This window comes from Erpetoichthys calabaricus, chromosome 9, assembly GCF_900747795.2.
Source record: "Erpetoichthys calabaricus chromosome 9, fErpCal1.3, whole genome shotgun sequence".
In the NCBI taxonomy this organism is placed as follows: Eukaryota; Metazoa; Chordata; class Cladistia; order Polypteriformes; family Polypteridae; genus Erpetoichthys; species Erpetoichthys calabaricus.
In genome coordinates this window covers 67,121,072-67,145,602 of record NC_041402.2, presented here as the reverse complement: position 1 = coordinate 67,145,602, position 24,531 = coordinate 67,121,072, and the positions used below count along the sequence as shown (strand labels likewise).

The following is a 24,531-nucleotide window of genomic DNA, read 5'->3' as shown; positions in this document are numbered from 1 at the left end:
GAGACCTGGGTTCGCTTCCCAGGTCCTCCCTGCATGGAGTTTGCATGTTCTCCCTGTGTCTGGGTGGATTTACTCTGGGTGCTCCGGTTTCCTCCCATGGTCCAAAGACATGCAGGTTAGGTGCATTGGCGATCCCAAATTGTCCCTAGTGTGTGCTTGGTGTGTGTGTGTGCCCTGCGGTGGGCTAGCGCTCTGCCCGGGATTTGTTCTTGCCTTGCGCCCTGTGCTGGCTGGGATTGGCTCCAGCAGACCCCCGTGACCCTGTGTTAGAATATTGCCAGTTGGACAATGACTGATTGACTGAGTGACTTCTGATGATTTGACATTGCAGGACCATTTCCAGTCTTAGAAAAAACAAAAAACTAATCTGTGTTTAATGTGATTGGAACAGAAAATGCATTATGTTTAAAACATAGGAAACAAACTTTACTTAATCCAGTTCATCAGCTCCACTGTATCTGGGTCGTAAAATTCTCTCAGTTCAGAAATTTCATCCATCAATTTTGGGAAAAACTAAAAAAAAAAAAAAATAAAGACATAGTGAATAGTTATATACACAATAATGTAACTTTTATATTAGTACCATTCATTATTTATTAAGTGTTTCAAGGTTTAATATGAAAAACATCTATCTAGATTTTGGCTAAATAAAGCAGTTTTTAACAGATTACATAAACAGAAACACTTTTGGATAATCCCAGTATACAATATTATTTCTATTTATTTTAATTTTATATTTCACACTTCTCATTGGAGAACTCAGAGTAATATGAACTCTACAATATAAATATGTATATACAGCATACATGGAATGTAATTTATTCATATTTTAAATAGTTTCTTAGCTTTGCTAATGATCATAAGTGAACAGTAAAAAACAATATTAGAAAGTCAGTAACCTCAGATCCCCTTCACAATGTTTTTAGTATTTGCATTTTTATGTCTTATGTTGTCTGACCTTTGAACTCAGGTCAGTATTAACAAAACCTTAAATTTCCACCAAATATACTGGGCATATTTATGGTATTTTATAATCAGACAGTCAACTACTATTAACTTTTTGGCTTGTACTTGACATTCAAATTACAAAATGAAATGAAGACCCATGTGTTTTTTGTGTTTTTCTAACTATTTTCCCATACATACAAGTTTACCACACTTCCTGCTAAGTTCAGTGTTGGTCACAACCATGGTATATATAATACTTGCTCAAATTGCTATCCTTAAAAATGCTTGCAAAATGTAAGTTGCTATGCTATTATTTAATCACTTTTACCAAATATCTTTCACTTTAGTTTTTTTTTAATAAATGTGCCAAAGAGGGAAGTGAAGAATGATGGACACTGCCATTAGCTGAGGGGGTGGCTGTCACATGGCAACTCTTAATGCACATCAAGGTCTTTTCACAGACTGTTATAGTTGTAAGGTCTAAAGAACATTTTAAACTACAGTTTTGTTTATATGTTATCTTTGGATTCAATAATTTACTTTAACAAATAATTGTACAAAACACCCTACCAAGCATCAGCACATCAATGTATAGTTTTTTTTTTCTTTTTATTCAGATACAGATGTGAAGAGCTTCTGAGAAGATAAGTGAAAGATACGTCATGTGATATAAAAAGACAAAAACCCTCAGAAAGGCAGGGAATAATTCCATGTTTACTGAGAGAAAGAAATGCAGGAAGTGGTTATCCATACTAAAATCAGAAGAAAGGGGAAAAGTTATGGGCAGAGGAAAGAGCAGCAATTCAAGTTAAGCTAAGAACATTTGTAACTGAACATTAGGAAGTCTCAAAAAAACATTTCCAGACTATTGTGTTTAGAAGCATATGAGACTGAGGCCCAGACTATCGTGCTTAAAAAAAGCACAGGAGGCTGCATGAGACCATGAAAAGCATGTTTTAAAAACTGTAGACTTCACAGGAAGAGATTAGTAGTCAAAACAGCTTGGGGCAAAAGAATGATGTTCACAAAAGATGTAATTCTTCTTTGGTCTTTTTAGAATCAAATGAATGCTTCAGGGCCCCGTCATGTTTTATAATGGGTGCATGATGATGATGTTAGATGCATCATATCAAGGCAACACAATGTCCGAAATCACAATATGGCAGTGACCATTAAGCAAAATGATGGCAAAAACAAAACAAATATGAATGCAAAAGTGGTGGGTCTGTGCTTAGATAGGTAGTGAGCAATAGCAGTATAATTTTTAAGAGAAAAGGAGGAAAAAAAAGTCCAGTGACTTTCACAGTAAAAGGTGAGGCAGAGAATGCCTTGATGTGTATCTGAATGTCAACAATCTTTGAACTGAAGAGGGAAAATTCATCAGAAGAGACAGAAAATGTGATAGGTGTAAAAAGAGGGGTCAAAAAAATTTTAGATATACAGTACATCCGGAAAGTATTCACAGCGCATCATTTCTTCCACATTTTGTTATGTTACAGCCTTATTCCAAAATGGATTAAATTCATTTTTTTCCTCAGAATTCTACACACAACACCCCATGATGGCAACGTGAACAAAGTTTGAGATTTTTGCAAATTTATTAAAAATAAAAAAATTGAGAAAGCACATGTACATAAGTATTCACAGCCTTTGCCATGAAGCTCAAAATTGAGCTCAGGTGCATCCTGTTCCCCCTGATCACCCTTGAGATGTTTCTGCGGCTTAACTGGAGTCCACCTGTGGTAAATTCAGTTGATTGGACATGATTTGGAAAGGCACACACTTGTCTATATAAGGTCCCACAGTTGACAGTTCATGTCAGAGCACAAACCAAGCATGAAGTCAAATGAATTGTCTGTAGACCTCTGAAACAGGATTGTCTCGAGGCACAAATCTGGGGAAGGTTACAGAAAAATTTCTGCTGCTTTGAAGGTCCCAATGAGCACAGTGGCCTCCATCATCCGTAAGTGGAAGAAGTTCAAAACCACCAGGACTCTTCCTAGAGCTGGCCAGCCATCTAAACTGAGTGATCGGGGGAGAAGGGCCTTAGTCAGGGAGGTGACCAAGAACCCGATGGTCACTCTGTCAGAGCTCCAGATGTCCACTGTGGAGAGAGGAGAACCTTCCAGAAGGACAACCATCTCTGCAGCAATCCACCAATCAGGCCTGTATGGTAGAGTGGCCAGACAGAAGCCACTCCTTAGTAAAAGGCACATGGCAGCCCGCCTGGAGTTTGCCAAAAGGCACCTGAAGGACTCTCAGACCATGAGAAAGAAAATTCTCTGGTCTGAGGAGACAAAGATTGAACTCTTTGGTGTGAATGCCAGGCGTCATGTTTGGAGGAAACCAGGCACCGCTCATCACCAGGCCAATACCATCCCTACAGTGAAGCATGATGGTGGCAGCATCATGCTGTGGGGATGTTTTTCAGCGTCAGGAACTGGGAGATTAGTCAGGATAAAGGGAAAGATGACTGCAATGTACAGAGACATCCTGGATGAAAACCTGCTCCAGAGCGCTCTTGACGGTTCATCTTTCATCAGGACAATGACCCTAAGCACACAGCCAAGATATCAAAGGAGTGGCTTCAGGACAACTCTGTGAATGTCCTTGAGTGGCCCAGCCAGAGCCCAGACTTGAATCCGATTGAACATCTCTGGAGAGATCTTAAAATGGCTGTGCACCGACGCTTCCCATCCAACCTGATGGAGCCTCAGAGGTGCTGCAAAGAGGAATGGGCGAAACTGGCCAAGGATAGGTGTGCCAAGCTCGTGGCGTCATATTCAAAAAGACTTGAGGCTGTAATTGCTGCCAAAGGTGCATCGACAAAGTATTGAGCAAAGGCTGTGAATACTTATGTACATGTGATTTCTAGGTTTTTTATTTTAATAAATTTGCAAAAACCTCAAGTAAACTTTTTCACATTGCCATTATGGGGTGTTGTGTGTAGAATTCTGAGGAAAAAAATGAATTTAATCCATTTTGGAATAAGGCTGTAACATAACAAAATGTGGAAAAAGTGATGCGCTGTGAATACTTTCCGGATGCACTGTAGATGGAGAGATGAAAATCCTGCTCTGAAGAGAGAGGCTGTAAGCATGTGCCGATTTTATGCACGTTACAGCACCCACCACATAATGAACCAACCGGATTGGGACCGGTGTATAGCCGTGCAACGGGTGACACCTCAGCACCACACTTTTATGTTTTTTATGATGGCTGGAGTGCCAATCCTGCCACAAACACCAAGTTTTCCCTGCAAGTTCATACCCAGGATGAAGCAATTGCAGGTTAAGGGTCTTGCTCAAGGGACCAACAGAGTAGAGACACTTCTGGCATTTATGGGATTCAAACTGGCAACCTTCTGATTGTCGGCACAGATCGCTAGCCTCAGAGCCACCGCTCCGCCCTCTACTCTGAAAATGTAGTTATAATTTGGAAAAACATATTCCTTTGCCAACTGCAGAAATTATGTTTGGATATCATAGTCCAAAAGTTAAAATAATGATGCAGATAGGCTGTTTATGTCTGTCAGCCTAGTATCTTGTCTTTTAAACCGAGGGTACAGTTTGTGACAGATGTATTTTTTAAAATATACATAATGTCCCAGAGTATATCGATTGGATTCAGGTCTGTGGAATGTGCAGACCAGTCAATGACATCAGTGCCCTCGTCATCCAGAAACTGCTTACACACTCTGGCTATGTAAGTCCAGGTATTGTTCTGCGCCAGGACAAACACAGGGCCCACTGCATCAGCATAAGATCTGACAGTGGCACTGAAGATTTCATCCCAGTACCTAAAAGCAGTCAGAGTACTGTTGCCTAGCACGTGGAGTTCTGTACGACCCTCCAAGTATATGCCTCCCCACACCATTACTGACCCACTGTCAGACCAGTTAGGATAATGTTGCAGGTACATAACATTCACTGCAACATCTTCAGACTCTATCATGTCTGTCACATGTGCTTAGTGTGAACCTGAGCTGCATGGTGATGGACTGTGAGCACAGATCCCACTAGAGGATGTCGGGCCCTCATGGAGTCTGTTTCTGACAGTTTGGTCAGAAACATGCACCCCAGTAGCCAGTTGGAGGTCATTTTGTAGGGCTCTAGCAGTGCTCCTCTTATTCCTTCTCACACAAAGGAGCAAATACTGGTCCTACTGCTGGGCTGATGCCCTTTTATGGCCTTGTCAAGCTCTCCTCATGGCCCATCTCCTGGTATCTCTTCCATGCTCTTGAGACTGTGCTTGCAACTGCACATATAGATATGCCACCCTGGAGGAGCTGGATTACCTGTGCAACCTGAATCGACTGCAGGTACCACCTCATGCTACCAGTAGTGACAAGGACACAAAATGCAAAACTAGAGATGAATCAGTCAGGAAGGATAAGGAAACAGCAATTGTCTGTGGCCACCACCTATAAAACCATTCCCTTTATGAGGGTTTTGAAACATTTGCACCAAAGCAGGTGAAGTTGTTTCACAATTGCTTATGTTTCCTAAATGGAAAGAATGATATCTCTGAATGTTAACTGACTTGGTGTTAGACTGTGATAATTAAGTTTTACAATGATTTTTTTAAGCAATGTTGTATTAAAATATATTTCTACAAATATGTTATTTCACTCAATATAAATGCATACTGTACTTGAGGCGTACTTTAGAAACTGTAATCTTACCTGAAACTGTAATCTTACCTTATAATACAAAAAAGCAAGTATCAAGCAAGGCACAGCTAACCGGATGAGCCTCTCCTGAAATAAATATAAAAATTTAAAAACAGACAATTGCTAATGCCATTGCAGCAATACTGCAGCCAAGAGCTGCAATATAACTGCTCACATTACCACTATTACCACAGAAACAAGCACCATCCTCAAAGTGATAAAATGCTTCCCAGATTCGCATTATAGCTTCCGTCAAAAATAAATAAAATTTGTACATAATACTAGAAATACATTTCAGATGACCTACATTTACATTTAAATTACATTTAAAATTTCAATACCTTGATGATCTGTCTTCATCGTTCCAATTATACCATTGCTCTTCTAGAGAGTCCAATTTTCTGCTCTACTCAAAAGACATACTGAGATGGCCAATGTGTGTGTACACAAGGAAGCATTGTGATTAACTAATGCCTCATTTAGTTCTGTTGAGAAGGACTCTTGTTCCTCATAACCCTGAACAGTGGATTTGGTATTTAAAGTCAGCCTGCCTTCAACTGTGTCCATCAAACACACTGGGGTGCTTAATTCTGTGCACTCTATTTGTTTTTGGTAGGCAACAATATGAAAGACATGCAGGTTTCTGCAGAGGTCATTCTGAGATAATTTTACCTGTGTAAGTAAATACTCTAGATACCACTCAAGTTGCTTCCTTTCCAATCTTGTAATGTTTCTTTATTATTATTTTTTGACATGGTGAAACACTCACTGATGATCTCTTTCCTTTGTAAATTCGTTCTAAAATTGTTCTATCAGACGGTTGTGGCGAGCGCCCTCTTCTACGCGGTGGTGTGCTGGGGAGGCAGCATTAAGAAGAAGGACACCTCACGCCTGGACAAACTGGTGAGGAAGGCAGGCTCTATTGTAGGCATGGAGCTGGACAGTTTGACATCTGTGGCGGAGCAACGGGCGTTCAGCAGGCTCCTATCACTTATGGAGAATCCACTGCATCCACTAAACAGTATCATCTCCAGACAGAGGAGCAGCTTCAGCGACAGACTGCTGTCACTGTCCTGCTCCACTGACAGACTGAGGAGATCATTCCTCCTCCAAACTATGCGACTCTTCAATTCCACCCGGGGGGTAAACGTTAACATTATTCAAAGTTATTGTCTGTTTTTACCTGCATTTTTATTACTCTTTAATTTAATATTTTTTTTTGTATCAGTATGCTGCTGCTGGAGTATGTGAATTTCCCCTTGGGACTAACCAACTAACTAACTAACTAACTAACTAACTAACTAACTAACTAACTAACTAACTAACTAACTAACTATCTATCTATCTATCTATCTATCTATCTATCTATCTATCTATCTATCTATCTATCTATCTATCTATCTATCTAAACCCAGTGCCACAAGTTGTGACTTGAATTTGTTAAAGTCTCACCTTCCTGACCAGTCCTTCTGTGTCTCATGATATACTGTAACTCACTGCTTTCTCCTCAAATGTTTCAACAGGTGTACGGTCAAGATTTCTGCTAGTTCCCCTTGTCTTCTTTGTTTGCATTCTTGCCCTAGATACTGCAATCTCATGGTTTCACATACCACCACATAACAACACCAATATTTTTCTTTAGTTTCTTTTTTTAATTTATAGATTTCAACCCACATATCTAAACATTCTGCCATAATCACATGGTTGAAGGACCATCGTCTTAGATTTACTCTTTTCAAATTGAGTACAGTATGCCTGTTCTCTTCATTTCCCCATAAAGTATCTATCTATCTATCTATCTATCTATCTATCTATCTATCTATCTATCTATCTATCTATCTATCTATCTATCTATCTATCTATCTATCTATCTATCTATCTATCTATCTATCTATCTATCTATCTATCTATCTAAATATATTGTATCTAGTTTCTGCTTCTTGCCCCAAAGACCTTTTACTAAAAATTTTCATTAATAACATCACCCTCTAGTCATTGACTGCTATGAGGAACCTTGATGTGATTTGTGGTGACTCTCTTCTTCAATTATTTATTCACTTAACCAGCCCAGTTACTTCAATCTTCACAACATTTATAATATACTAACACTTCTTTAGTAGTTATGCCATTCAACATCTTTCTTAATCTCTTGTTCTCCACCGGATGAACTACTGAAAATCCCTTCTGGCAGGACTCAAAGCAACTTCAGCATATTCAAATACTGCTGCTCATTGGAAGATTGCCAGACCAAATCCCATTAAATGGTATATTCTCTCACCTGGTAACATCCATAGAACACCTCTGCTTTGCTCTCTTCACTGGTTTGTTACTAAGATCCATTTTAATAATTTCTCCTTTACATACAAGTTCCACCACAATTTTGCTGCTCATTATATTCTGACACTGGTTTTCCATGTTCCTCAAAAATTCTCAATTCTGCTTTGGCAAAACTATTAACTCTCCCCCCATTCTAAAGAAAGATTAACTACATACTCCTCAGTTCTTCTTCACAAGTTGCATAAAGATACAACTCTTGTCATTCAACCTGCTACCAGCATACTGACATTAGCACTGTACCTTTGTTGATACAGTGCTAACATGCTATTGATTCCAAGATTTAACCTGCATCTCTAAACGTATACTCTTCCTAGTTACACATTCTTAATAAGCATATCCCCCAAATGTTTGGTAAATAAGGAATAATAAAAAATATAATGGCAATAATAAGCAGAAGAAGAAGTTATTCAATCTTTCGATTTAAATACAGTCAAGCTTGCATATTATTTGCTTAAAAGTGGGACTATAGTCAAACCCTACACAGACAAGCAACAACTGAAAGGGACACAACAAGCAAAGCACTTTAAGAAGAACCAAACAAAAGCTAGTTGATCATTCAGATTGGTTTATGCAGTTCTTGCAATGAAATTCATACATTTTATTTTTGCTATAATTAATTTTCATTTATCGGCATGATTATGCTTACTTGAAAAGGGAAAGTTGAACAATAAAAGAGGTATTAGTTTAAAATGTGGGAGTACATATTATATGTGTAGAAATAAAATACAACATTTTATATTAACAAAGCATTCTCAAACCCATTAATCCAATTCAGCATCACAACATATGGAGTGGCAAGGCAATAAAAAACTCAGAACAGGATTACAGTGAATTACAGAGCCCACAAAAGCACACACAAAAACTCCCACACTCACCCTACCTCACAATGTGCCAACTTCAACATTTTGTACTTTTTATCTTAAAAATTAAATTCTGAAATACATGGGAAAAATAACTATACTTATACCCTTGACACATTTTGACAAAAACAGTACTTACTTGAAAATTATATACATGTATTATATGTATTATATGTATGTGTGGATATAGTACATGTAAATATAAATGTACACTATAAACAAACTGTGAAATTAATCAAAGAATAACAGGGGCACAATGGTTAAGTCCTGCTGCCTCACATATATGCCAATATGTGCACCTACCCATTACATACATGGATTCACAAAGCCATTAGCAACAACCTCCTGAAACCAAATTAATGTATCAGATGATATACATTTCTCTAAGTAATAATGGTGTCATCCTTAAAAATTATCATGCATATTTTATTTTTAATTATAGGTACTTTGCTAATCTGTACTAAAATGATTCTGTTAAAATGATTTCTAAAATATTCAAAATAATATTAAAACTATACTTTATATGCAACACTCTAAATATAATATTTCAAAAGCAAAATGGATATGAATACACATACTGTAGATGGTTAAAGTTCTGAAAATTACACTACTGCCATCCAGTGGATTTCAACAATGTTTTTCCAACAAGCATGGCCATTATAATTAGGATTTCTTTTGAACAATACTTATTATTAGCTCAAGAGGTATTTCCTAAATTCAGTCTTATGGATCCTCTGTGGCTGTTGGTTTTTGTCCCAATCAACACCTGCATTTAACTGGACTCCTACATTAATAAAGCAAGCTGGTGTTTCCCAGTTTCTTTGTTTTAATGTCATTATGGAAATTACAAAACTGAGTCTTCTAAATGTGCACGTGAATATAACGTACTTTATGGAAATAAAAAAAAATCTTCATTTTTAAGACTGTTATCATCATCATAATGACTTTAACTTCATTTTTCAAATTAATGGCTTGTTATTTCAGCCATTATTTGCTAATGAAAATGTTTGGGTATAAGACTAAAGGAAGAGTAAATTTTCAGCATTCAGTGTTGTTTGCCCATGTATCTGCTCCACTTCTCGTTAATTATCATTATTAGGACACAATTAAGGGAGCAGAAAATATTAACTACTAGGATTGGCATTAAATACAAGCATTTCTAAATGTATTATAAATCTATCAAACATTGGTGTGAATTTGAGTGCTGGACAAACACACACAAAAACACATTCAGTTTTATGTTAAGATAAAAGGGTTATACATATATAATTAACCTCACAGTTTTCCCATTTAAATGTTAATGCTGTTAATATAAATATAAAGAAACACAGTTACTCTTGCAATGGTGTGAAGGCGGAACACTTTGAGAAAAAGTCCCCACATTTCATTGCTGCACACTCCATAAGCTGCAAAAGCACACATGTGACCAGTCCAGATATATTTCATTCTGTAGGAATAATAAACAGCCATTAATCAGCAAATTTCCAAAGTAAAATTTAGATTTCCACATAAAAGACCTGCCCCTACCCTTCAACCCTAAGACACTTCTCAGGAAGTTTAAGCAAGACAAAACAAGACTAAATACCTCATTGTACTGCATGCTAAAATGCCAAATATCACAGTGTGTGCAAAATTGTAGGCAATGTCCTGTCTCAATCGTAGCATATTTTCTGTTTTTGCAATCTCTGGCAAATTTTTTAATGAATTTCTGAAAATAAAAAAGAAAATTAATACTGTAAGAAAATGTAAAATAAAAATGTATGCTACATTTCTTTATCTACATAAAACAAAACTAAACAAACAAACTGATCACAATGTTGTTTTTTTAAGTTTCAATCAATAATTAAACTTCAAAAAAGTAGTGTACTATATTCTTGAGAAAATGTGAAACATCAGTAGTCAAAAGTTTTTCTCTATATATTGCATGTGTCCCAAGATTTACAGTTCTCATTGAGAAATGTGACTGACTTCACAAATTCTGTTATTGCTAGAGAGAAGAGAGGTTGAAAAAAATACATGCATGGCTAAGGAATCAAAACTATCTAGTTAACCTTTACATGGAATATTTGTCTTCTGCAGTATACACTCATGCACACACCCACACTCACTACAAAGAGATAAATATTGATTCTTAAGTTATTTTAACATGAATGTCTTTCAGGTGGTGCACCCAAAATCCTACCCTGCCACAGACAGAATTTTCAACTACACACATATACACATTCACACACACACATATACAAATAAATAAGAAACAAACAATCATTTGTTATATAAAGACTTTCCACAGTAAAAATCATCTTTAGGTACTTTATAGGTTTGACAAAAAAGTAATTTTTTTTAAACATGTTTTTAAAAATAGGGGTATGGACAGGTTACGTGACTTGCTCAGCATCTCACAATACATAAATGGTGAGAAGCAACCCAACAACCTTGAGTCTTAAAGCCTAATACTTTAGCATAAGGCGCATTGCCACATAAACAGTGACTGGGCTGGGAATCTGATTCGGATTTCTGGAAATGTGAGGCAGCAAAGTTAGTCATATATACCGTATTTCTATTAATAGATAACACCATATTTCTATTATTAGATTATGAAGTAAGTTATACATACTTATCCTCAGCTATAATAATAAAATACATGAGATGAACAATACCAAACAATAGAAATTTTTACACCTAACAAATTTGGGAGCAAACATATTTAGGCAGGGTGGCTGGAAAAGCTTGAATAAGCCCAGGATGGATTCAATGTGACATATAGTATAACCAACAGTGACTTGGGAATATTCATTTAAGTATCCCATTTACAAATAGCACCCAATGAATCACCTGCATGTTCTTAAACTTAAACATGCAATCCATTGTATGTGAATTTCCCCTTGGGATTAATAAAGTATCTATCTATCTATCTATCTATCTATCTATCTATCTATCTATCTATCTATCTATCTATCTATCTATCTATCTATCTATCTATCTATCTATCTATCTATCTATCTATCTATCTATCTAATATACTGCATGTCACTAATTACAAGAAGTGTCTTTTTTAAATTTTCTAAATTCAAAACTGTCATAGCACTTTTGTTAAACACTGACATACCATACATTAGTACTTACTGTATATTTAAACAAAACTTCATTAACATTGCAGCTGTAATATATTAGTCTTATATAAAAGTATATTACAGATTCATTTAGGACTAATGTTAGATACTTATTTTTTAATACTTAAGCAAAACATGTTCATGGTTACTAAGCACAAACAAAAGGGAAATTTGCACAAAAAATTACTCACCTGCACATGGTGACAGGTATATATCTTTCACTATACTTAATTGCATGGTTTATAGGAAAGCATTGCAGCATTGCAATGAATTCATGAAGCAAAATGTAAGCTTGAAATATAATTTAAATTAGGTACTGCACAGCTGGACAAGAAATGTTTATTATGTTTCTGTGTACCTGCTGTGTTTTTTCTTGAAAGGGAGTTTATTTTAATTTCACAGAAACTATTTACAGATTTCATGAAATACAGAGAACAGGTGCTTATAATTATGAAATACATTTTCTAAGTAAGACATGGGATATTTTTCACTTGCGGTTTAGGTATTAAAATATTCATGCTTTATCTGCCTAACCATGTGTTTTTCTAGACTCCTTATTTAGTTCATAGCTGCAAGGAGCAAGTGCCTATCTTGGTGGTATTGCATGCAAGGAAATAAACAACCCTAAACGGAGTACCTGCCTAATGAAGAGGACATTCACTCTCTCTCTCACACATACACACTCAAAAAAGGACAGTTTATGGTTACCAGTTATCTTTAAAAAGCATTTCTGTGCAATGTGAGAGCAGAACTTCCATACATAGTATGACAAAATTCCTGTAGACATTTTAGCATGGTTGCTGTTTACAGTACAATTTAAGATTCTTGCCTTTTTGAAACCAGGGTGATAAATCATAAAAAAAAGAGTAAAACACTACAGATGCTGCCTTTTTTCTGGAAAAATGCATCATAAACACCTATCTTGTTTTCATAAATCTTGAAAAAGAAACACTGGAAAGGAATGGAGATACAACATCTTCATAATCACATTGTGATATTGCATGGATTATGTATTTAAATGGTACTATATAATTTGAAGGCTATGCCACTGTTCATGCAGCATATTTCATTTTATAATAGTCTGGCAGGAGGCTGGGGGCCAGACCCAGCCGGGATGCCTGGAAGGACCGGGAGGCGGTCTATACATTCCCTGGGCCACAAGGGGACAACTGCCTTGGATGATGAGGGGACCACGGGGATGGAGCAAAGAGGCTCAAACCCAATGGGGCCTGTGGCCACCACCACGAGGCACCCCGAGCGTCATGGAGCCCGGGAAACCTGCACTTCCACCACACCTTGACAGGTGGAGGAAGAACCTTCCAGGGATGCCCAGAGTGCTTCTGGGTGCTAGTGCGGCACTTCCGCCACATTAGGAAGTGCCACCGGAAGGTCGTCAGCATGCACCTGGAGCACATCCGGGTGAATATAAAAGGGGCTGCCTTTCTACAGTCGAGGAGCTAGAGTCGGGAGCTGGAGGTGGACGAAGCTCCAGTGACGAGAGGAAGAAAGGCGGCCCCATGGACGTTAAAAGGCCCGAGGAAGGGTGTTGTGGTAGGACTGCGTGTGGACAGGACTTGTGTTTGGGGACACTTGTTTAATAAAGAGCGTGTGTTTAATGAACTGTCAGTGTCCGTTTGGTTGTGTCCGGGCTGAACATCTCACAACAGATACAAAAAATGGTACAAATGTATGGATTAACAGCATATGAAAGACTGGAGAAATATTTTCAAATAGGTAATAATTTAGTAGGAATTAAAATATAAGGAAATGTAAAATTTATGGTGTTAATAACACAACAAAAATTTTAGATTTGCTTATATTTTAATTCCTACTAAATTTATGGTGTTAATAACACAACACCCCTCCTTTAACCGCCACCTTATCGTGGTGGAGGGGTTTGCATGTCTCAATGATCCTAGGAGCTCTGTTGTCCTGGGCTTTATGCCCCTGGTAGGGCCACCCAAGGCAAACTGGTCCTAGGTGAGGGATGAGACAAAGAGCAGTTAAACAAACCTTCTATGATGAATGAAAACTTTGGACAGCGTTCTCCCTTGCTCAGATGCGGGTCACCGGGGCCCCCCTCTGGAGCCAGGCCTGGAGGTGGGGCTCGATGGCAAGCACCTGGTGGCCGGGCGTGCACCCATGGGGCTCGGCCGGGCACAGTCCGAAGAGGCAACGTGGGTCCCCCTTCCCATGGGCTCACCACCTATGGGAGGGGCCAAGGAGGTCGGGTGCAGTGTGAGTTGGGTGGTGGCCGAAGGCGAGGACCTTGGCGGTCTGATCCTCGGCTACAGAAGCTGGCTCTTGGGACGTGGAATTTCACCTCTCTGAAGGGGAAGGAGCCTGAGCTAGTGCGCGAGGTCGAGAGGTTCCGGCTAGATATAGTCGGACTCACCTTGACGCACAGCTTGGACTCTGGAACCAATCTCCTTGAGAGGGGCTGGACTCTCTACCACTCTGGAGTTGCCCCCGGTGAGAGGCGCCGAGCGGGTGTGGGCATACTTATTGCCCCCCGACTTGGAGCTTGTTCATTGGGGTTTACCCCGGTGGACGAGAGGGTAGCCTCCCTCCTCCTTCGGGTGTGGGGACGGGTCCTAACTGTTGTTTGCCCGTATGCGCCGAACAGCAGTTTGGAATACCCACCCTTTTTGGAGTCCCTGGAGGGGGTGCTAGAGGGCATACCTTCTGGGGACTCCCTCGTTCTGCTGGGAGACTTCAATGCTCACGTGGGCAATGACAGTGAGACCTGGAAGGGCATGATTGGGAGGAATGGCCCCCCCGATCTGAACCCGAGTGGTGTTTTGTTATTGGACTTCTGTGCTCGTCACGGATTGTCCATAACGAACACCATGTTCAAGCATAGGGGTGTTCATATGTGCACTTGGCACCAGGACACCCTAGGCCTCAGTTCGATGATCGACTTTGTGGTCGCGTCGTCGGACTTGCGGCCACATATCTTCGACACTTGGGTGAAGAGAGGGGCAGAGCTGTCAACTGATCACCACCTGGTGGTGAGTTGGCTTCGATGGTGGGGGAGGATGCCGGTCAGGCCTGGTGGGGATCTGCTGGGAACGTCTGGCAGAGCCCCCTGTCAGAAGTACCTTCAACTCCCACCTCCAGCAGAACTTCGACCACATCCCGAGGGAGGTGGGGGACATTGAGTCCAAATGGGCCATGTTCCGTGCCTCTATTGTTGAGGCAGCTCACCAGAGCTGTGGCCATAAGGTGGTCGGTGCCTGTCGTGGCGGCAATCCCTGAACCCGTTGGTGGACACCGGCGGTGAGGGATGCCGTCAAGCTGAAGAAGGAGTCCTACAGGACCCTTTTGTCCTGTGGGACTCTGAAGGCAGCTGATAGGTACCGGCAGGCCAAGCGGAATGCGGCTTTGGTGGTTGCTGAGGCAAAAACTCAAGCGTGGGAGGAGTTTGGGGAGGCCACGGAGAACGACTTTCGGACGGCTTCGAGGAGATTCTGGTCCACCATCCGGCATCTCAGGAAGGGGAAGCAGTGCAGTGTCAACACTGTATATGGTGGGGATGGTGCGCTGCTGACCTCGACTCGGAACGTTGTGAGTCGGTGGGGGGGAGTACTTCGAAGACCTCCTCAATCCCATTAACATGCCTTCCAATGAGGAAGCAGAGCCTGGGGACTCAGAGGTGGGCTCCCCCATCTCTGGGACTGAGGTCACCGAGGTGGTCAAAAAAACTGCTTGGTGGCAGGGCCCCGGGGGTGGATGAGATACGCCCGGAGTTCCTCAAGGCTCTTGATGTTGTAGGACTGTATTGATTGACACGCCTCTGCAACATCGCATGGACATCAGGGACAGTGCCTCTGGATTGGCAGACTGGGGTGGTGGTCCCCCTATTTAAGAAAGGGGACCGGAGGGTGTGTTCCAACTACAGAGGGATCACACTCCTCAGCCTCCCTGGAAAAGTCTATTCGGGAGTCCTGGAGAGGAGGGTCCGCCGGATAGTCGAGCCTCGGATACAGGAGGAACAGTGTGGTTTTCGTCCTGGTTGCAGAACAGTGGACCAGCTCCACACCCTTAGCAGGGTCCTGGAGGGTGCATGGGAGTTTGCCCAACCAGTCTACATGTGTTTTGTGGACTTGGAAAAGGCATTTGACCGTGTCCCTCGGGGAATCATGTGGGGGATACTCCGAGAGTATGGAGTACTGGACCCCCTGATAAGGGCTGTTCGGTCCCTGTACGATCGGTGCCAGAGCTTGGTCCGCATTGCCGGCAGTAAGTTGAACCCGTTTCCAGTAAGAGTTGGACTCCACCAGGGCTGCCCTTTGTCACCGATTCTGTTCATAACTTTTATGGACAGAATTTCTAGGCGCAGCCAGGGCGTTGAAGGGGTCCGGTTTGGTGGACTCAGGATTGGGTCACTGCTTTTTCCAGATGATGTTGTCCTGTTTGCTTCATCAGGCCATGATCTTCAGCTCTCTCTGGATCGGTTCGCAGCCGAGTGTGAAGCGGCTGGGATGGGAATCAGCACCTCCAAATCTGAGACCATGGTCCTCAGCCGTAAAAGGGTGGAGTGCCCTCTCAGGGTTGGTAGCAAGATCCTGCCCCAAGTGGAGGAGTTCAAGTATCTCGGGATCTTGTTCACGAGTGAGGGAAGAATGGAGCGTGAGATCTACAGGCGGATCGGTGCGGCATCCATAGTAATGCGGGCTCTGCATCGGTCTGTCGTGGTGAAAAAGGAGCTGAGCCGCAAGGCGAAGCTCTCAATTTACCAGTCAATCTATGTTCCTACCCTCACCTATGGTCAGGAGCTATGGGTAGTGACCGAAAGAACGAGATCGCGAATACAAGCGGCTGAAATGAGTTTCCTCCACAGGGTATCTGGGCTTTCCCTTAAAGATAGGGTGAGAAGCTCAGTCATCCGGGAGGGGCTCAGAGTAGAGCCGCTGCTCCTCCGCATCAAGAGGAGTCAGATGAGGTGGCTCGGGCATCTGATCAGGATGCCTCCTGGACACCTCCCTGGTGAGGTGTTCTGGGAACGTCTAACCGGGAGGAGGCCCCGGGAAAGACCCAGGACACGCTGGAGGGATTATGTCTCTCGGCTGGCCTGGGAACGCCTTGGGATTCTCCCGAAAGAGCTAGAAGAAGTGGCCGGGGAGAGGGAAGTCTGGGCATCACTGCTCAAGCTGCTGCCCCCGCGACCCGACCTTGGATAAGCGAAAGAGGATGGATGGATGGATGAATAACACAACATTTTGATTTTAATGAATAGATAAGCAAGCCTGAATTAGTTTCATTTATCTCTAGCAAGCATACAGTATATGGTGAAAATTACTTTTCATCTCAAATCAGACTGTTTCAATACCTTTGTAATACTTTTTACACCAAATCTGTAGAATGCTATAAGGATTTTCATCGATTCAATACTGAACATATATTCCATCAGAACTGTACTGGCTACAAAATACTTTTCCCTCTACAATCAGGGTTCATTTTACAATTATTAAATGAGCTCTCTATATTTAGCCAGTAGTTTCCCCATAAATTTAGCTCTGCTGCATAGTTTTTAGAAATGTACCATTCCTAAAGAACTAAAATATTTATTTTCCAAGCATTTCAACTTTTCTATGTATTTTTACATTTTCTCTTAAAAAAATTGACGTTTTATAATTTAACAGTCTTTAGCTTTATTCATTGAGAACATACTATATGAATGTGTTTGACAATGTCTTGCTATTTTAATAAAGAGACTTTAAAAAATCAGTGAAATATACTAGCATACCTGAAATTCCAAAATGTAGTTATTACTGTCAAAATTGTTAGAATGCAAATGGTACAGACATAAGGATATAATACTAGTGTTTCCATAAATCGTTCAAAGGTGTCTAACGGTATAACACCAAAAGCCTCTTCACACAAATACAGTTTGGCATCAAAATCTCTGAAACAGAAGAAAAAAACAAAAATTCTAAACAGAATGAACAATACACAGCAATGATTTTTTATTTTCTAGGATAACATTTAACAATTTCTACAAATATAAAATAAGGGTGTGCCACAAACTACTGTGGTGGGCCACACATTGCTGATATTACTTTGAAGTCCAATTCTCCACTTAATGACTTAGGACAGAAATAAACTAAAGATTACTAAACCAGAAATGCAGACCAAATTTTACATTGTATCCAATACAATATGATAAACAACTGCATTACAGGTTAAAGAAATCAGACATCAGCTCCCTTTGTCTTTTTTTTTGTTTTTACTTTTCTGGTTACAATGTTTTCTATTGTCCTTTACCATGTTTCAGCCTTTATTTTTACTCAATATTCCATTATACTTAGCATCTTTCTCTAAAATATCCTAAATCATTTGTTTTCCAACTCCTGCATTTACTTATTCATACAATTCATACAATTTTGCTTTCCATTCATCTTTAGATTCAAAATATTCATGCAAATTTAGATTTACAAATTGTGAAGGCTGTATTTAAAGGCTGATACAGAAGCTAAGCAACATTCACAGATGCAACAATATATGCAAAAGAAAACACACTACTAACATACATCTGTTAGACAGTTATCCCTGCATATCAAAGAACGGTGGTTTAATATTTGCTGATGAAGAAATCATAACTTCTTTAAGGCAAGGTTGTGTTATGCTCAGATTAGTATGCTGCACAAATATTTATGAGAATGTTCACATTTTTTCATACTGCTAATGTAAGAACTGTTTTCTCTTACAAAAGTTCCCTTTCAGGTTCCTAATATATTATTACATACTCAGACTTCCTCATGTACAGTAAATGGGGTTTATACCAATATTTTCAGGGTGTCATTGGCTCCATTTTTGATACAATTATGAAATTGAACTTTTACATTTTGTAAATGTTCTTTCTAAAGCTCTGAAGTGTAATAGCAGGTAAAGGGTATACATTTGTGACATACAGTACAAGTAGTTTAATCTCTTGGAACATTTTGGGCTACTTTTCCATGAGTTTAAACTTTACTGTGTTCATCTTTGCAGCATCAATATCAGTGAACGTTGAGCTACTTCTCCCCGAAGTGGGATACATGTTTTTATTAGTGGATATTTTCTTATGGTGGACAGAAAAATAAAATTGTAAGAATAAAAAGATACTACACTGGACCTTCATAAACAAAGCCCTCCTTTTCTAACTGCACAAGTAATTGGCATGCTTTCTCACCACCGGGGACGCCTTCACTTCAAAAGTTGCTTATCTACAATTTTATCCAGACCAACTCATAAGGTTATTTAAAGTGATGAAGGCATAAGTTTTGAGGTAAGGTGTACTCAGTAATCATGACGCCAGAAAGTGTTGATATGGTGCATGCTGGTTAACACGTGCAATTGAGAATTTCACAGTGAAATTAACAATATGAACCTTTAAAGCTATACACTCTAAATTTCAATGCTGCATAATGAGATCTATAAAACCTAAGTTGTGGTTACACTTTACTGATGTTTAGATCAAATACTGTCAGTTTAGTCCAGAACAATAGTTACATTATATCCTGCTGTGCATTTACACTGAGAAAGACTAATGACTTTATGGAATGACTTGCAGCTGCAAAGATAATACTGACAGGGAAGAAGTCATTTAACTTTCTACATACTGTAATAATTTCTGTTGGAAATATATCTATACTGCAAGTTCCATATTTGCAAATAAAAAAACTAACATTATTACTTACTTGACAGAGGTAAACACAGCATAAATATTTAAGTTCTAAAGATGGAAAATAGATAGGGTATCTCTGGTTTTGTCCACAATAACTGAAGATTTATTTCAATGCTAAAAATAGTTGAAAATTTATAAAAGTAAAAGCTTATTATTTTTTACACCACATATGCTTAAACCACTTTTGATGATAAACTTCACTGTTTAACTTCAGAAAAATGATCTTAACAAAATTTATAGATGTTTTCATTTTTAAAATCTTAATAAGTTGTGTCGACTTTTAATTAAAAAAAATTTAAAGGAAACCCTTTGGGTTACATCCACTGAAAAATAGAAATTGTATTTGGTAAACCAAAATGTACCAAAACAGACTTAAGGATGATAATCAGTTGTTCCATTTTCTACTTAAAGATGTAACAGACACTAATAAAAAATACAAATATATCATTGTCAAATGTTTTCTGGGGATGCCTATCATGTATAAAACTGTTAAAACGTATAATTTTTAATAACTTTGGAAAAAATTCCCTTCTACTATATATGAAATAAATTAAGAAAACGTCTCTACAATAATTGACTTTGAAATATGGTAAAATGAGAATCATATTAATAAATGTGTATTTCTGGAACCAAAATTAATTAACAGACCTTTTAATAAATAGTGAGCGTCTTTCCTTTATTTTTATCAAGGGTCAGAAGAGGACAGGACAATTTATTTTCAAAACTGTAGATTCAGGGATAGTTTCTATCCACAGGTTGTATAATTACTGAACTGTCAGCCATAATGATTAATATGGAATATTGCATGTGTTCTTGCATTAAAGGTTACTGAAAAGCTAGCCATAAAAACAATAATGTACATACTCTTGCATATTTATATATGTGTATGTGTGTAGACACACACTAGTCAGCCACAACATTAAAACCATTTTTTACAATGGCACCTCTCGAGGGGTGGGATATGTTAGGCAGCATGTGAACATTTCCCCTTGGGATTAATAAAGTAAGTAAGTAAGTAAGTAAGTAAGTAAGTAAGTAAGTAAGTAAGTATCTATCTATCTATCTATCTATCTATCTATCTATCTATCTATCTATCTATCTATCTATCTATCTATCTATCTATCTATCTATCTATCTATCTATCTATCTATCTATCTATCTATCTATCTATCTATCTATCTATCTATCTAGCAGTGAGTTCTTGAAGGTGATGTGTTAGAGTAGAAGCAGGGGAGTAGAGGCTAATCTGTCTGGTCTGATCCTACAGAAGATCTACTGTAGCACAAATTGCTGAAAAACCTAACACTGGCCATGAGAGAAAGGTGGCAGAATACACAGTGGACAGCATAACTGCTTACTGGTCAGATGCCTGTCCACCACCAAAGGTGACTAAAATGTGCATGTGAGCATCAGAAGGTGGCCTGGTCTGATGAATCACATTTTCTTTAATATCCTGTGGATGATTGGGTGCATGTGCATCATTTACCTGTGAAAGAAATGACAGCAGGAAGAAGGCAAGCGGTTAGAGGCAATGTGATGCTCTGGGCAATGTTTTGATGGGAAACATTGGGTCCTGGGATTCATGTAGATGTTACTTACCTAATCATTGTTAAAGACCACGTACAGTCATCCTTCATGGCAACAGTATTCCAAGATGGCAGTGGCCTCTTTCAAGAGGGTAATGTGCCCTGCCACACTGCAAAATTGTTTAGGAATTATGTGAGGAACATGAAAAAAAGCTCAAGGTGTTCACTTGGCTTCCACATTCCCAAAATCGAGCATCTATGGGATGTGCTGGAAAAACAAGTCCTACTAAGGGAGGTCTCACCTTGCAACTTACAGGACTTAAAAGGTCTGCTAGTAACATCTTGGTGCCAGATACCAAAGGAAACCTTCAGAAATCTTGTGGAATACATGCCTGAACAGGTCAGCACTGTTTTGGCGGTATGAGGAGGACCTACACAATATTTGGCAGGTGGATTTAATGTTGTGGCTGACCGGTGTACATTGAGAACCTTCAAAAATGTATTTCTTAGAAACCATATCTCTTATATATATTTCTCTTCTGGTTCGTCCTGCCTCCACTTCAAAACCGGTCCCGCCCACACGCAGCCGACACGGCATTTCTCGATTCCTATTCGTCCTCTTCCATGTCATGCACTATACTGGCCTGCTGAGCGTAATACATCCAACAAGTACTCGAGGTGCTGCCACAACGATAAAGTAGTTTTACCACCTTTGCAGGAGCCACCTGTTTCTTTACAACAGCTTCTTACACAGCAAACATTAGAAGCTAAAATTATCGTGAACACATTCTAGAATACAGCTCTTCTCTAGCGTTTGCTTCCATGGGTGCACAGATAACTCAACCTCCTGGCCACGGACCATACTGTTTTAAAATACACGGGCAAATTTATCACCAAATCTCTCCACTATACGCTAACACTGGCCACGGACCATACTGTTTTAAAATACAGTGGAACCTTGGTTCACGACCATAATTTGTTCCAAAACTCTGGTCGTAACCCGATTTGATCGTGAACCGAAGTAATTTCCCCCATAGGATTGTATGTAAATACAATTAATCCGTTCCAGACCATACGAACTGTATGAAAATATATATTTTTTTTAAGTTTTTAAGCACAAAATAGTTAATTAAACCATAGAATGCACAGCATAATAGTAAACTAAATATAAAAACATTAAATAACACTGAGAAAACCTTGAACAACAGAGAAAACTAACACTGCACTAGTTCGCGCTATAGCGCTACCAACCGCTGGCTAAAAACACTTTTTTTTAATGAGTTTTAAACACAGGGAAAAAAATGAACATTTGAAAGAATCCGTAATTTAATAAACCACCAAGAAAAGTGACATTGCAACAATGCACGCTACAAACCGATCGCTGTAAACAGAAGTGAAAACAAAATCAAGCCCAGTGCATTCTTTAACTGCCTTCTCTACCTTATGCATCCAGCTCTCTCTTTCGCGCTGCCTGTGTGTGTGTGTGTCATATCTGTAAGCACTGGAGGACACCACTACAAAAAAGAAAATGGTGCTGAGAACTAAAGCATCAGAGCCTGTGGATCCAGAAATGTGTCACTTTAGCCACAGTATAGTGCCATTAAAGGAAGTATGGGAAAGCTATACCAGTACTACAAGGTCTAAAATAGAGGACTGTCTCTTTTGGACACATAGCTTGACATTACTGAACAAGTTTAAAAGGAGACTAGATAATACGAATGAAAGTTCTAAAGATACAACTCTGCCTCTGAGGCTGAGGAAAATTATTGCTCCAACTTGGATGAAATTCTCAATTTCTGTAGTGTCGTTTTGCCCCATCCCTCCATTTTACTAAACCAAAGAAAACAAACTCATCAGTGACTTAGACTAGACTAACCAAACCTTTAGACATCTTTCATTAGAGAGTTACAATTTATTATCTACATCAGGGGTGGGCAAAGTCGTTCCTGGAGGGCCACAGTGGCTGCAGGTTTTTGTTCCAACCCAGTTGCTTAATGAGAAGCACTTATTGCCAAGTAACACTTCTGCTTCATTTTAGTTGTCTCGCTCATTAAGATTTTGAACCCTTATTGCTTACAGTATTTTAGTTGTAAACAGCTGTAGTGTTGTTTTTTAATTGCTCCCTATTAGCAATAAGATACAAATGACAAAAGAAACAAGCATTTCTCCATTTACCTTGTTTCCATTTACACCTATGTGTATTTATCATGCACTATTTTGTTTAATTAAATACTTTCTTATAGACTTTAAATCATTTGGATGATATCCTAGAAAGGGGAAGAAAATCTAGTATATGAGAATGATTTGACATGGCAGAGTTAAAGCACTAATAAGCCATGAAATGTAATTATTGACGAGAATTGTTTTTTAATTAAGCAACTAGGTTGAAACAAAAACCTGCAGCCACTGCGGCCCTCCAGGACTGACTTTGCCCACATGTGATCTACATGGAGTTTCCACTGAAATTTAAACAAAAAATGCAGAACTTACCTATTACCTGTCTGAGAAGAAGCAATAAAGGTGCCTTTGCCACCAACTCACTAATATCTTTATTCATATATAGGATAAATAATGTCATTGCACATACTGTAAATTTGGATATATTTGTTTCTAAATATTTTATCTGACAAAATCATTTTTGAGTATAGTCTTGGCATGTCAAAATCATTTCATAAACTATAATTTATTTGTCCGAGTCTGCCAAAAGATATTTTGTTTGCAATTTTGTAGGCAGAAACAAAATACAATATATTGTTTATTAGAAAAAAGAACAGAGACTCCACAAATGCAGGACAGTTGTGGGTCATTATCTTTTACTGTTGGGTCATGCAATTGCACGAGACAAGTGACTAGGACCCTGAACAGACATATGCACTGTTTATAGGTAGCAAATATTGCATCTTGCCTGAAGAAGGGGCCTGAGTTGCCTCGACAGCTTGCATACTGTAATCTTTTTAGTTAGCCAATAAAAGGTGTCATTTTGCTTGACTTTTCTCTAGGTAGCAATGATAAAGTTAACTGCACGGCATGTATCTCATCATTTTCTTACATACATACTTCACACAAACTCAGCCTGGATAATAGGCCAAAAAGAAAACTTTCTACAATGTTTCAATCCACATTAGTACATGTATTTCAGAACACAACAAAAGTAACTTAAGTATAACAAAAGAGTGGATATCTCAATCAGTTACATAATTCTAATCACCTTGCTCAAACTTTTAGCACTTAATCTACATTTAATTATCAAAGGAAAAAATATTTTCCTACCTTGTTGAGCCAAACCCAAATTTGGCTGTTATGAACTTAAAAATATGTTCATCTGATTTCAGCTGCAGTGTTTTCTATATGAAAAAAAAATGTTTAGTATACAGAATAAATTGTAATATCTTAAACCAAATATAAGATA

General features: G+C 39.0%; 1 protein-coding gene across 1 annotated transcript in view; it reads right to left on the bottom strand.

The window, feature by feature from the left end:
• dpy19l3 (dpy-19 like C-mannosyltransferase 3) overlaps nt 1-24,531 on the bottom strand; it is a 146,590-nt gene that overhangs the window by 58,002 nt on the left and 64,057 nt on the right. Inside the window, exons 11-16 of the mRNA XM_028809677.2 lie at nt 24,393-24,466; nt 17,677-17,835; nt 10,403-10,525; nt 10,153-10,264; nt 5,651-5,707; nt 431-513 (exon numbers count right to left, since the gene is read on the bottom strand). Of these exons, the coding sequence (XP_028665510.1) occupies nt 431-513; nt 5,651-5,707; nt 10,153-10,264; nt 10,403-10,525; nt 17,677-17,835; nt 24,393-24,466 (608 nt within the window). The remainder of the gene's footprint in view (nt 1-430; nt 514-5,650; nt 5,708-10,152; nt 10,265-10,402; nt 10,526-17,676; nt 17,836-24,392; nt 24,467-24,531) is intronic.